The sequence below is a fragment of the Ostrinia nubilalis genome, chromosome 28 (assembly GCF_963855985.1).
Source record: "Ostrinia nubilalis chromosome 28, ilOstNubi1.1, whole genome shotgun sequence".
Classification (NCBI taxonomy): domain Eukaryota; kingdom Metazoa; phylum Arthropoda; class Insecta; order Lepidoptera; family Crambidae; genus Ostrinia; species Ostrinia nubilalis.
Genome location: NC_087115.1, coordinates 7,626,307 through 7,640,669, shown reverse-complemented (window position 1 = coordinate 7,640,669; position 14,363 = coordinate 7,626,307). Strand labels below are relative to the sequence as shown.

Genomic DNA, 14,363 nt, shown 5'->3' with positions numbered 1-14,363 from the left:
TTATATTCTAGTTTGACAAGATGAAGTTACATGTTCTGAACATAATATTGTGAGATCAATTGAATAGTTTAATTAAAAATCAAATATAAAGAGATCAACAATAGGATACTTCGCTCATTAGCAAAGCATAACCTTTGGTCAGGACTTCTTGGCGGGAATCTGAAGCGTCATGTTAGCGGTTTTGTTTTATTTCCTCAAATTCGTGTGTGGGCGACTATTAATGTGTAATAATGGTGGATTATTAACCATTGAGTGTTCGTGAACGTCCATGGGTGTGGGCAAGTGAAGCAAAACAGTGCATCGTGATTCTTCTGGTTCTCTCAAGTTGTCCATAGGAGGTCTCAGTAAAGCACCACAACTTTACTGAGACTCAAAGGGTGGGAAAGGGTATCATCTATCATCCTTCATTATATCATTACTTGATCTCATTTTGTAACTCGTATCACTTATATACTGGAAAATGGCACAAATCAAGTCGACCTCGACGTGTATTGCCAACATCATCAAAAAAGAAGAAGAACATTTGGTCATAGTTATGCTTAATTAAATAATATGTAAGTTGACACTGACAGAGACTAGCAAAGCAAAAATAATGGCGGCAATGGTCAAATACAAAGCGCGTTCCATTTTGCGCCCGCGCGCTTATAGCTTTAGCTAGAAGATACATGGTACTTTAGTTCAATACCATAGCCATAGACTATACTCTACTCATTCACATTGCATTACAATAATTGTTTTTATTGATATGACTAAAGAAGCATGTTCTTGTATGAGTTATTAAATTATCTAAAATCGTAGAAGAAAAACCGAAATAACCGAAAAACCCAGATTTATAACTGACAAAAACCGAGTTCCAAATTGTGTCGGTTATCCGGTTTTTCGGTTATCCGGTTAACCGGTTTGCATGCCCTTACCCGCTATACCGGCTTGCACATAAAATTCATCTGTCAAAAGAATGTGTCAACAAATTGACAAGTAGGACGTCAAATGAATGGAAACAGATAAGAAATATCAATCATGTCAAAAATAATGATACCAGCTACAAATCCGATTCTCGATTTAGCATTATTACTAGTATACTAGCTACCATGTTTGACCTAGAGGGGGTACAAGAAAGTAATGAAAGAAATACACTTCATTTTTAACATAATTTATTACATTCATAGTTATAAGTTTTTTCTTTGACATTTCTTTATTTTAAATTTAATCTATATTTGAAAAATTCTTACGACTAAAATACTATATCTAGATCTAGACATTTAGAACTTTCTTGAGACCAATAGATACCGTACAAAATATTTGAATACTTAATTTAATTAACACCCGTAAACGGTACATAACAAGTTGGTTCTTCAAGTATAATCCTTACAATAACAAGACTGAGTACAAAATAAATCACACAGTTACATAACTAATCAGAATAACTACTTACCTAGTATAAAGGGATAGAATTTAACCTATAACATATTAAAACAAGGAAAATATAGAAATAGAAAAAAATTATAACAATTATGTACACAAATTAAAAATTGATTGGTTGGTATTTTTTCAATGAAATTAAAGTTTTCGCTATTATTTCATATTTTAACTTTAAATATTAATTATGTATACCTTTATTTGCGGCACTTCTTTTAGAACGCGCCATAAGACTTGCACAGTCACACTAGTATGTGATTACAAAGTAAAACATTGTTTCTACCTCACACATTACTTATCATAACTAAAATAAAATAACTTACTAAAATTAGACGGCCCTATTGATATCTTTAGCTTGATCACTTTTATCAAAGCTGTCCGTCATCGTGCGCTGGTACTCAATCTCGACAAACCGGCCAATTATTTCGTCCATTGCAGCCATGCAAGGCCCTCTGAACTCGGAACAGTGACTCTCTATTAGTTCCTTCAGGGTTCTTTGATTAAACCCGGAGAGTCCGTTCGTCGTTAACAGCGTAAGCAACAGACGGCCGTAGTCTCTATTGGAATAACAGTGGCTGCCATATGTTTGAAGCAGAGAGGCCACGCAGTCGCAGGTTGAGTCGACTTTGACACTCTCCACAAACAACGCATTGATCGTTGGCAAGTTGTGGACGAATGCCTCCGCCGTCAGGTCCACGCGTGGTATCGATCTCATGAGATAATCCCTTTTATCTATCGTCAAATTAATTACGAAATCCTGAAGCACGTATTTGGGTATTCTCACAGATGCTATGAGGTGTTTAGCGAAAGTCTTGCGAAAAGGCTCCGGACGAGCCGAAAATGCTCTCTTCAACAAATGAACTGAAGCCCAAGAGTGTTCTCTTTCGAGATATGCAGGGAAGAACGCGTTGTAAAACAGACACATCCAGTCATCTGTCACCGCCACCGCAGTAAATACCAGCTGGCATATAATTTCGGCCGTCTTGTGTGGTATGTGATAGCCCAGAGCTCTGGCATCGCGAAAGGAGCGAATGGTTGTCAACGTCGTTAGGATGAATTTGGGATCCTTTTTGTAAGGTTCGCACAGATACTCATTAGCCCGGTTGTAGGTCTCGGGCCCATATTCGGGTATACCTTGGCGAGGTCTCCTTGGTGGCTGCCGGTTCCATACAGTGGTGCTTCGAAGGTAACTTATGTCGAACAGGTCTTCGTCAACCTCCATGTACCAATCTTCTGGTGAGGCGAAGTTGTCAATGAAACCACGTCTCATCGCGGGCGCTGCCATTTTCACTAAAAACAAATTCTAACACAGATATTTTAACTACCACGAGACGCGTACTTGTACGTAGACGAGAGTATACTGAATAACTAACTTTGCCAGACCACTAGTTCCAGGCAGGTAAGCTCTTTTACCTGCTCATCATCATGGTATTTTTCTTGTTTCCAACATCATTCTGTACCTACGGATCATAAAGGAAGTTTGTTTTAGAACAAAGGACTGATAACAAATTTCCTGTGCCTAACTTTTGTGTTTGTTAACAAAGGCTTCATATTGTTAATATTCTGTGGGAGATTAAGAAATGTTCTATCGTTGTCCGACAAAAAATAGTTGCAAATATTTTTGTTCCAGATAAATTATTGTCTTGTCGAAAATACCACGCGATGATTTTTTGGGTAGGTAAATATTTCATTTGCACTTTGAAATTATTATTTTAACAAAGTCTAAAATACTTTTTAACGTAGGTAGGTACTACTTATGATCTACCTACCTACATGTACCTATTCAAACCACAAACTTAGGTTGAGAAAGTGTAATCGTATAGTCAGTTGCAAAGCATACCTAATGTGTGAGTCAAGATCTACGCAAATAGCCCCAAAAAGGGCAATTAACAGAACAAACCAATCCCTAATTATATTAGTTAAATGCTTCGTTAAAATTACTATTTAATTAACACAGCTATTATCTTGTCAGTGCTTACGCACGTGATTGTCAATATGTAATCGATGTTAAATATTTCAAAGTCCTGCAGCTTTGTCATTAATTCGCATTAATTATTAATTTCTACCTAGAGAAAATTTGAAGACCTGAAACCTAGATACTATTTTCATTATGAATAGCCCGAAATACAAACTTTTCCATTTTCTATTCGTTTACTTATTATTAATTTTCACGTTTTTTCATGCGCCATTATCACGATCACGACACGGTTAGGAATTTGAGTTTTTGAATAAAAAAAATGAAAAAACAAAATGATAACAAACACGAAAGATTATAATTATTACGCAGGAGCCTTTATCTCCCACATAATAATATGTTTTGGAACTTCTAGGTTCTATAAAGTTCACAATTTATAGCTACATCAATGACTGTATTGTAGTTAGATATACATTTTAAGTCCGGCATACTTTTGGGTCATATCAAAATATCTTCAAAATTCATTTAACACTTTCAAACATGCTCAAACTCAAACATTTTATTTGCCATTAAGTAGGGTATAGGTATGTATGCATGCATGTAACAAGAAAGAGCTAGGTAAATCCCTTCATTTGTTACATTATGTACCTAATTTAAAAATACCACGAGGTTTGTCGCCAGGCAAGGAAGTTTTGAAAGTCCTACCAATTTTTTGTGAGTAACTTTTACACAAATACTTTTACGCACAAATGCTCTGGAATGAATTCTATTTTAAATGCATATTATTGCAAATTTTTTTGGGCTTGCAAAAACAATTTTAGGCACAGTAACCATTCCAGTCAGTTACAAAGAGATTCATTTAAAACCGTCTTACTCGAATATTCTGAAAATCCTTACAATAACAAGACTGAGTACAAAATAAATCACACAGTTACATAACTAATCAGAATAACTACTTACCTAGTATAAAGGGATAGAATTTAACCTATAACATATTAAAACAAGGAAAATATAGAAATAGAAAAAAATTATAACAATTATGTACACAAATTAAAAATTGATTGGTTGGTATTTTTTCAATGAAATTAAAGTTTTCGCTATTATTTCATATTTTAACTTTAAATATTAATTATGTATACCTTTATTTGCGGCACTTCTTTTAGAACGCGCCATAAGACTTGCACAGTCACACTAGTATGTGATTACAAAGTAAAACATTGTTTCTACCTCACAAATTACTTATCATAACTAAAATAAAATAACTTACTAAAATTAGACGGCCCTATTGATATCTTTAGCTTGATCACTTTTATCAAAGCTGTCCCTCATCGTGCGCTGGTACTCAATCTCGACAAACCGGCCAATTATTTCGTCCATTGCAGCCATGCAAGGCCCTCTGAACTCGGAACAGTGACTCTCTATTAGTTCCTTCAGGGTTCTTTGATTAAACCCGGAGAGTCCGTTCGTCGTTAACAGCGTAAGCAACAGACGGCCGTAGTCTCTATTGGAATAACAGTGGCTGCCATATGTTTGAAGCAGAGAGGCCACGCAGTCGCAGGTTGAGTCGACTTTGACACTCTCCACAAACAACGCATTGATCGTTGGCAAGTTGTGGACGAATGCCTCCGCCGTCAGGTCCACGCGTGGTATCGATCTCATGAGATAATCCCTTTTATCTATCGTCAAATTAATTACGAAATCCTGAAGCACGTATTTGGGTATTCTCACAGATGCTATGAGGTGTTTAGCGAAAGTCTTGCGAAAAGGCTCCGGACGAGCCGAAAATGCTCTCTTCAACAAATGAACTGAAGCCCAAGAGTGTTCTCTTTCGAGATATGCAGGGAAGAACGCGTTGTAAAACAGACACATCCAGTCATCTGTCACCGCCACCGCAGTAAATACCAGCTGGCATATAATTTCGGCCGTCTTGTGTGGTATGTGATAGCCCAGAGCTCTGGCATCGCGAAAGGAGCGAATGGTTGTCAACGTCGTTAGGATGAATTTGGGATCCTTTTTGTAAGGTTCGCACAGATACTCATTAGCCCGGTTGTAGGTCTCGGGCCCATATTCGGGTATACCTTGGCGAGGTCTCCTTGGTGGCTGCCGGTTCCATACAGTGGTGCTTCGAAGGTAACTTATGTCGAACAGGTCTTCGTCAACCTCCATGTACCAATCTTCTGGTGAGGCGAAGTTGTCAATGAAACCACGTCTCATCGCGGGCGCTGCCATTTTCACTAAAAACAAATTCTAACACAGATATTTTAACTACCACGAGACGCGTACTTGTACGTAGACGAGAGTATACTGAATAACTAACTTTGCCAGACCACTAGTTCCAGGCAGGTAAGCTCTTTTACCTGCTCATCATCATGGTATTTTTCTTGTTTCCAACATCATTCTGTACCTACGGATCATAAAGGAAGTTTGTTTTAGAACAAAGGACTGATAACAAATTTCCTGTGCCTAACTTTTGTGTTTGTTAACAAAGGCTTCATATTGTTAATATTCTGTGGGAGATTAAGAAATGTTCTATCGTTGTCCGACAAAAAATAGTTGCAAATATTTTTGTTCCAGATAAATTATTGTCTTGTCGAAAATACCACGCGATGATTTTTTGGGTAGGTAAATATTTCATTTGCACTTTGAAATTATTATTTTAACAAAGTCTAAAATACTTTTTAACGTAGGTAGGTACTAGTTATGATCTACCTACCTACATGTACCTATTCAAACCACAAACTTAGGTTGAGAAAGTGTAATCGTATAGTCAGTTGCAAAGCATAATGTGTGAGTCAAGCTCTACGCAAATAGCCCCAAAAAGGGCAATTAACAGAACAAACCAATCCCTAATTATATTAGTTAAATGCTTCGTTAAAATTACTATTTAATTAACACAGCTATTATTTTGTCAGTGCTTACGCACGTGATTGTCAATATGTAATCGATGTTAAATATTTCAAAGTCCTGCAGCTTTGTCATTAATTCGCATTAATTATTAATTTCTACCTAGAGAAAATTTGAAGACCTGAAACCTAGATACTATTTTCATTATGAATAGCCCGAAATACAAACTTTTCCATTTTCTATTCGTTTACTTATTATTAATTTTCACGTTTTTTCATGCGCCATTATCACGATCACGACACGGTTAGGAATTTGAGTTTTTGAATAAAAAAAATGAAAAAACAAAATGATAACAAACACGAAAGATTATAATTATTACGCAGGAGCCTTTATCTCCCACATAATAATATGTTTTGGAACTTCTAGGTTCTATAAAGTTCACAATTTATAGCTACATCAATGACTGTATTGTAGTTAGATATACATTTTAAGTCCGGCATACTTTTGGGTCATATCAAAATATCTTCAAAATTCATTTAACACTTTCAAACATGCTCAAACTCAAACATTTTATTTGCCATTAAGTAGGGTATAGGTATGTATGCATGCATGTAACAAGAAAGAGCTAGGTAAATCCCTTCATTTGTTACATTATGTACCTAATTTAAAAATACCACGAGGTTTGTCGCCAGGCAAGGAAGTTTTGAAAGTCCTACCAATTTTTTGTGAGTAACTTTTACACAAATACTTTTACGCACAAATGCTCTGGAATGAATTCTATTTTAAATGCATATTATTGCAAATTTTTTTGGGCTTGCAAAAACAATTTTAGGCACAGTAACCATTCCAGTCAGTTACAAAGAGATTCATTTAAAACCGTCTTACTCGAATATTCTGAAAATCCTTACAATAACAAGACTGAGTACAAAATAAATCACACAGTTACATAACTAATCAGAATAACTACTTACCTAGTATAAAGGGATAGAATTTAACCTATAACATATTAAAACAAGGAAAATATAGAAATAGAAAAAAATTATAACAATTATGTACACAAATTAAAAATTGATTGGTTGGTATTTTTTCAATGAAATTAAAGTTTTCGCTATTATTTCATATTTTAACTTTAAATATTAATTATGTATACCTTTATTTGCGGCACTTCTTTTAGAACGCGCCATAAGACTTGCACAGTCACACTAGTATGTGATTACAAAGTAAAACATTGTTTCTACCTCACAAATTACTTATCATAACTAAAATAAAATAACTTACTAAAATTAGACGGCCCTATTGATATCTTTAGCTTGATCACTTTTATCAAAGCTGTCCCTCATCGTGCGCTGGTACTCAATCTCGACAAACCGGCCAATTATTTCGTCCATTGCAGCCATGCAAGGCCCTCTGAACTCGGAACAGTGACTCTCTATTAGTTCCTTCAGGGTTCTTTGATTAAACCCGGAGAGTCCGTTCGTCGTTAACAGCGTAAGCAACAGACGGCCGTAGTCTCTATTGGAATAACAGTGGCTGCCATATGTTTGAAGCAGAGAGGCCACGCAGTCGCAGGTTGAGTCGACTTTGACACTCTCCACAAACAACGCATTGATCGTTGGCAAGTTGTGGACGAATGCCTCCGCCGTCAGGTCCACGCGTGGTATCGATCTCATGAGATAATCCCTTTTATCTATCGTCAAATTAATTACGAAATCCTGAAGCACGTATTTGGGTATTCTCACAGATGCTATGAGGTGTTTAGCGAAAGTCTTGCGAAAAGGCTCCGGACGAGCCGAAAATGCTCTCTTCAACAAATGAACTGAAGCCCAAGAGTGTTCTCTTTCGAGATATGCAGGGAAGAACGCGTTGTAAAACAGACACATCCAGTCATCTGTCACCGCCACCGCAGTAAATACCAGCTGGCATATAATTTCGGCCGTCTTGTGTGGTATGTGATAGCCCAGAGCTCTGGCATCGCGAAAGGAGCGAATGGTTGTCAACGTCGTTAGGATGAATTTGGGATCCTTTTTGTAAGGTTCGCACAGATACTCATTAGCCCGGTTGTAGGTCTCGGGCCCATATTCGGGTATACCTTGGCGAGGTCTCCTTGGTGGCTGCCGGTTCCATACAGTGGTGCTTCGAAGGTAACTTATGTCGAACAGGTCTTCGTCAACCTCCATGTACCAATCTTCTGGTGAGGCGAAGTTGTCAATGAAACCACGTCTCATCGCGGGCGCTGCCATTTTCACTAAAAACAAATTCTAACACAGATATTTTAACTACCACGAGACGCGTACTTGTACGTAGACGAGAGTATACTGAATAACTAACTTTGCCAGACCACTAGTTCCAGGCAGGTAAGCTCTTTTACCTGCTCATCATCATGGTATTTTTCTTGTTTCCAACATCATTCTGTACCTACGGATCATAAAGGAAGTTTGTTTTAGAACAAAGGACTGATAACAAATTTCCTGTGCCTAACTTTTGTGTTTGTTAACAAAGGCTTCATATTGTTAATATTCTGTGGGAGATTAAGAAATGTTCTATCGTTGTCCGACAAAAAATAGTTGCAAATCTTTTTGTTCCAGATAAATTATTGTCTTGTCGAAAATACCACGCGATGATTTTTTGGGTAGGTAAATATTTCATTTGCACTTTGAAATTATTATTTTAACAAAGTCTAAAATACTTTTTAACGTAGGTAGGTACTACTTATGATCTACCTACCTACATGTACCTATTCAAACCACAAACTTAGGTTGAGAAAGTGTAATCGTATAGTCAGTTGCAAAGCATACCTAATGTGTGAGTCAAGATCTACGCAAATAGCCCCAAAAAGGGCAATTAACAGAACAAACCAATCCCTAATTATATTAGTTAAATGCTTCGTTAAAATTACTATTTAATTAACACAGCTATTATCTTGTCAGTGCTTACGCACGTGATTGTCAATATGTAATCGATGTTAAATATTTCAAAGTCCTGCAGCTTTGTCATTAATTCGCATTAATTATTAATTTCTACCTAGAGAAAATTTGAAGACCTGAAACCTAGATACTATTTTCATTATGAATAGCCCGAAATACAAACTTTTCCATTTTCTATTCGTTTACTTATTATTAATTTTCACGTTTTTTCATGCGCCATTATCACGATCACGACACGGTTAGGAATTTTAGTTTTTGAATAAAAAAAATAAAAAAACAAAATGATTACAAACACGAAAGATTATAATTATTACGCAGGAGCCTTTATCTCCCACATAATAATATGTTTTGGAACTTCTAGGTTCTATAAAGTTCACAATTTATAGCTACATCAATGACTGTATTGTAGTTAGATATACATTTTAAGTCCGGCATACTTTTGGGTCATATCAAAATATCTTCAAAATTCATTTAACACTTTCAAACATGCTCAAACTCAAACTCAAACATTTTATTTGCCATTAAGTAGGGTATAGGTATGTATGTATAATAAATAAATAAATAAATAAATAAATTCTTTATTGAATAACTTATTGACAGTTTTTAACAATAGGCTAATATTAAACTATAATAGGTAAAAGTACATACGTGCCTGAACTAAGAATTATAATTCCTGTATCTCAGGCAAAAAAAAAAGGCTTACATTACTTTATTAATAGAACTATTTCTAGCAAAATATATAATCTAATATTTATACATAATAATATATAATTAAAAATTAAAATCTACACAAGTTACATTTAAGATTTAAAATCAACATGCATGTAACAAGAAAGAGCTAGGTAAATCCCTTCATTGTTACATTATGTACCTACTTTAAAAATACCACGAGGTTTGTCGCCAGGCAAGGAAGTTTTGAAAGTCCTACCAATTTTTTGTGAGTAACTTTTACACAAATACTTTTACGCACAAATGCTCTGGAATGAATTCTATTTTAAATGCATATTATTGCAAATTTTTTTGGGCTTGCAAAAACAATTTTAGGCACAGTAACCATTCCAGTCAGTTACAAAGAGATTCATTTAAAACCGTCTTACTCGAATATTCTGCCTGGCAAACAATAATGTCCAGCATTATCGTTGCACGTTGTCGCACAACGTGCGTCTTGGTTTGGGCTTTTTTGAAAGTGGCTAGTCAGAATATTAATAGACAGAATATGATGCTTTATTGAAGCAAAACATGAACGTTCTGAACATACCAAAGGACAATGTTCGTTCTCCATACATTGTTCGCCTAAGAACCAACAATTTTGACATATTACTACCCGAAAGCGAAATAATACGATTCTGTGTGTAAGAACAATGATTCCTGATGGACACTTGCCATAAAATTAATGATTAAGAATATTAAATCACAGCGATTTTATAATATGTCGTTTATGACAACATGGCGTCTAATGTATTGTGTGAATGTATGAACACCGATTCGCGAAAAATGTTTTGTATTGTCGTCACGCCGAGTCGCAGCCAAATAGTATAAAATAATAGAACAAGTTTTAGAAATACAACTCGGCATTCCACTTTTATAATATGCCCACATATTGCACGTAAATAAACAACATGAATCGTAGGTTGTTTCCACCCTTGTCATCTGACACATGAAATAAACTCCTATTGTATTATAGATATCGAAGCCGAATCGTATATAATAATAGAATGGGTTTTGGAGATCACTCGGGGTTCCACTTTTATAAAATACCTACATATTGCATAAAAATAACACGAATCATGGGTTTTCTTTTCACCATTTACATCTGACACGAGATAACAAACTCCTATCTCCATGACTACCGTCGTAGTCTATGCCAAAGACTACAATATTTTAAGCAAGAAGTTTCAAACCTTAGCGGCTACAGTAACCCCTGGGCCACATACATCGTGATAACATTCGGTCGACACCGGAACGAAGTCTTATGCGATTATGCAAAAAAGCACCGTATTCTAGTGCGGCTATATCACGTTCAACCGGCGTTTTCATTCGACTAAAGTCCTGACTAAAGACTGGAAGAAAATACGCCGCATTGTATGAGCACTTCGTGTTCGTTACAGCGGCTTCAGATCTAGAGCCTACATAGTTTTCTTTCCAATAATATCCGCAAGTAGCGCTGCATGATCTTTACAACAAAAACAGCAATAGTTATTAAGGTGCCAAAATTATATGATTAGGGGTCATCCATAAAGTACGTCACACGTAAAGAGGGGGGGAGGGGGTTGACAAAGTGTGACATGGTGTGACAAGGGGTGGGAGGGGTCCTAAGTTTCGTGACATCACATTTCAATTGTTTCAGATATTTGATATAATGTTGATTTCATATAAAAAAATACTTAATTTAAATAGAAATAAAACTAATTTCGGAACTGCTGTTAATTTAATAACTTTTCGATGTGAAATTGCAAAACATGTGACGTCACACTAGGGAGGGGGGGGGTCTCAGAAATGTGACCACCTGTGACAAGGACGGAGGGGGGGTCAAAAAATCATGAAATTCGTGTGACGTACTTTATGGATGGCCCCTTACTTTGGCACGGTAATAATACCGTGCCAAAGTAATCATATAATTTTGGCATATTTTTGGCGTGTATAAACACGTTCGAAGATTTGTCATTTTCATTCATTTCATCATCAATCATCATCATCATTTCAGCCACAGGACGTCCACTGCTGAACAAAGGCCTCCCCCAATGACTTCCACATCGGCATTCACCAGATCGTCGGTCCACCTAGTGGGAGGCCTGCCCACGCTACGTCTTTCGGCTCGTGGTCGCCACTCAAGAACTTTCCTGCCCCAGCGGCCATCAGCTCTACGAGCTATGTGCCCCGCCCCGTCTATGTCTATATGCGCTACGATTACAGGGTATCATTTTGCATAGTCGCAAGACTTCACTCCGCTGCTGTCAAATCAATGTCGCATAATGTTATCGCAATGTGTGTGGCCCTTGGCCAAATCACAGAAGCCTATGCGAAGAAAGAGCACTAATTGAATGACAATGAAAATCAGGGTTACCATTTTGTAAGATCTCCTCACTATTGAGGGTAACAAAGTAACATTAATAATCTAGCCATTAATTACATTTATTACCTATACAAGAAAGTAAAGCAACATGCGGTTTTATTTTAATTTGTAGAATATTTGTAACAGTTTGTTCTAAGTTTAGTTTTACAACAGTATTGCTGTTTCAGCTGTCACTGTGAAGCTTTGGGAAAATAAATAAATAGAAAAAATATTAACATAAATATTTATTTAAGTTTTTATGTTCATTATCATAATATTTTATGCCAATTGAAGTTACACTGTGTGACAGTCTTTGACACTAAACAAACTCTTCAACTTAATAATACCTACCTACAGGGCGTTTTTATAGTTACTCTTGCTGATGAAACAAGAAGGGTTGATTCTACTACTGAAATACAACTACTTTTCTTACAGGACCAATATCGAATTCTCAAAAAAATTCACATCCTCGTGATGGTGATAATTTCTATGGAGAGGTTTTTTTTTTATATTCGGTCTCTTGGGATAGGTTATTCCATTTGAGCAGTAAAATTAATCCTTTTTATTTGATCACATATAAAAATAACACAAGTTTTTAGGAAAACTTCTTCTTTGGTATGGTATCACCACGGAGTTATAATGGCGGCAACTCCTGTATCACTGACTTGTAACTTTCAAACAGTATGAATAATAAGGGCACCACATTGGTTTTCTTTCTGAAAAAAGGCTTTCACTTTTAGTACTAACCCTTTAGCACTATTTCATTGAAATAAAAATACAATAAACGCACAGAAGACTGAAATTGAGTCAACTGACGTGACATTTATAATTTGTTGACATTATGACAGTTTGACGAGACTAGGGATTGAAAAAGTAAAATGACAATTTATTAAAACGATTCACAAGGATATAATCGATTAAAAATATTTATAAAATGTTCTAATACTTGCCTGTAGCGATTATCCAATCCTGGTTTCTACTGAAAAACTACCTCGTGGCAAGATTTTAATAAAATAATAAAATCTTTATCTTCTCTTTCACAATCTATAAAAGTTAATTTGGTCTATTATTATACATGTGCTATGAATGAGGGTTTTCGCGATTGAAAAATCCGCGAGATGGCAATACGTAGACGCGAGGTCCAAATGCTGCATGATTGGTGGATTTTGACATATCTGTCAATGTCATGTCAAAAATAACCAATCATGCAGCATTTGGACCTCACGTCTACGTATTGCCATCTGGCGGATTTTTCAATCGCGAAAACCCTCATTGGCATAGATTATGAGAGACTGGCAACTATACTAGGTTGATATATGTTTCTCTCACTTCAACTGGCATTGGATTCAACATCGGATTCTGACACTTTTACAGTTATGATACCACTAGCTTTCCGCCCGCGGCTTCGCCCGCGTGGAATTTTGTCTGTCACAGAAAAACTTTATCGCGCGCGTCCCTGTTTCAAAAACCGGGATAAAAACTATCCTATGTTCTTTCCCGGGACTCAAACTATCTCTATGCCAAATTTCATCAAAATCGGTTGCGAGGTTTAAGCGGGAAAGCGTAACAGACAGACAGACAGACAGAGTTACTTTCGCATTTATAATATTAGTTGGGATGAATATCAGTTTATGGTCCTAATTATTTTTATTTTATTTACGACCTTCGACCAGTTGGACACTTTAGATAGCTTCTTGTAATAGTGTCAATATCTTTTTAGCTTTTAACGCAAATCTAGTCTTCAAAGCAGTTTAATCGATTTATTTTATTTTCAAAATCGATATTTTATTGTCTATGATGGCCGCAGGAACATCACTATACATGGACTCCCAGCAATAAAGTACGGTAATGCCTCGTACAGATTTTATCGGCAAAAATTATGGAACTTGATAGGTTTTAGACCATGCCACGCACCAAAACGTCCGGAAGTTGTAATAGTATTATAGAATAAACGTTATAGCCTGACCAGGAACATAAAAACCCTGGCATAGAGGCGCGTCAATTGCATTTGATAGTGCAACACTGAGTACAGTCGTACCTGTGTTAAATTAATAGGCTAACTTTATGTATCAGGATTCAGGATTACGGGCTAATTTGATATTTTCATAAATTAACGAAAAAATATTATTATAGGTAACCTGATTTAAATAAATTAAATGAAACCATCAATCGAGCTAGTAGAATTTATTTTATTATTCATCAATAATCAAAA

General features: G+C 36.0%; 2 protein-coding genes and 2 long non-coding RNA genes across 4 annotated transcripts in view; all 4 read right to left on the bottom strand.

Moving 5' to 3' along the window:
* Positions 1-14,363, bottom strand: part of LOC135085510 (uncharacterized) — a 302,780-nt gene that overhangs the window by 140,353 nt on the left and 148,064 nt on the right. The window lies entirely within an intron of this gene.
* Positions 1-14,363, bottom strand: part of LOC135085506 (uncharacterized) — a 102,771-nt gene that overhangs the window by 87,921 nt on the left and 487 nt on the right. The window lies entirely within an intron of this gene.
* On the bottom strand, positions 4,224-5,874 carry LOC135085448 (uncharacterized). Its single transcript, XM_063980244.1, has 2 exons — positions 5,649-5,874; positions 4,224-5,565 (listed from the first exon to the last, which is right to left on the bottom strand). Coding segments are annotated over exons 1-2 (963 nt in total). The 5' UTR covers positions 5,650-5,874; the 3' UTR covers positions 4,224-4,603.
* On the bottom strand, positions 7,079-8,778 carry LOC135085445 (uncharacterized). Its single transcript, XM_063980241.1, has 2 exons — positions 8,504-8,778; positions 7,079-8,420 (listed from the first exon to the last, which is right to left on the bottom strand). Coding segments are annotated over exons 1-2 (963 nt in total). The 5' UTR covers positions 8,505-8,778; the 3' UTR covers positions 7,079-7,458.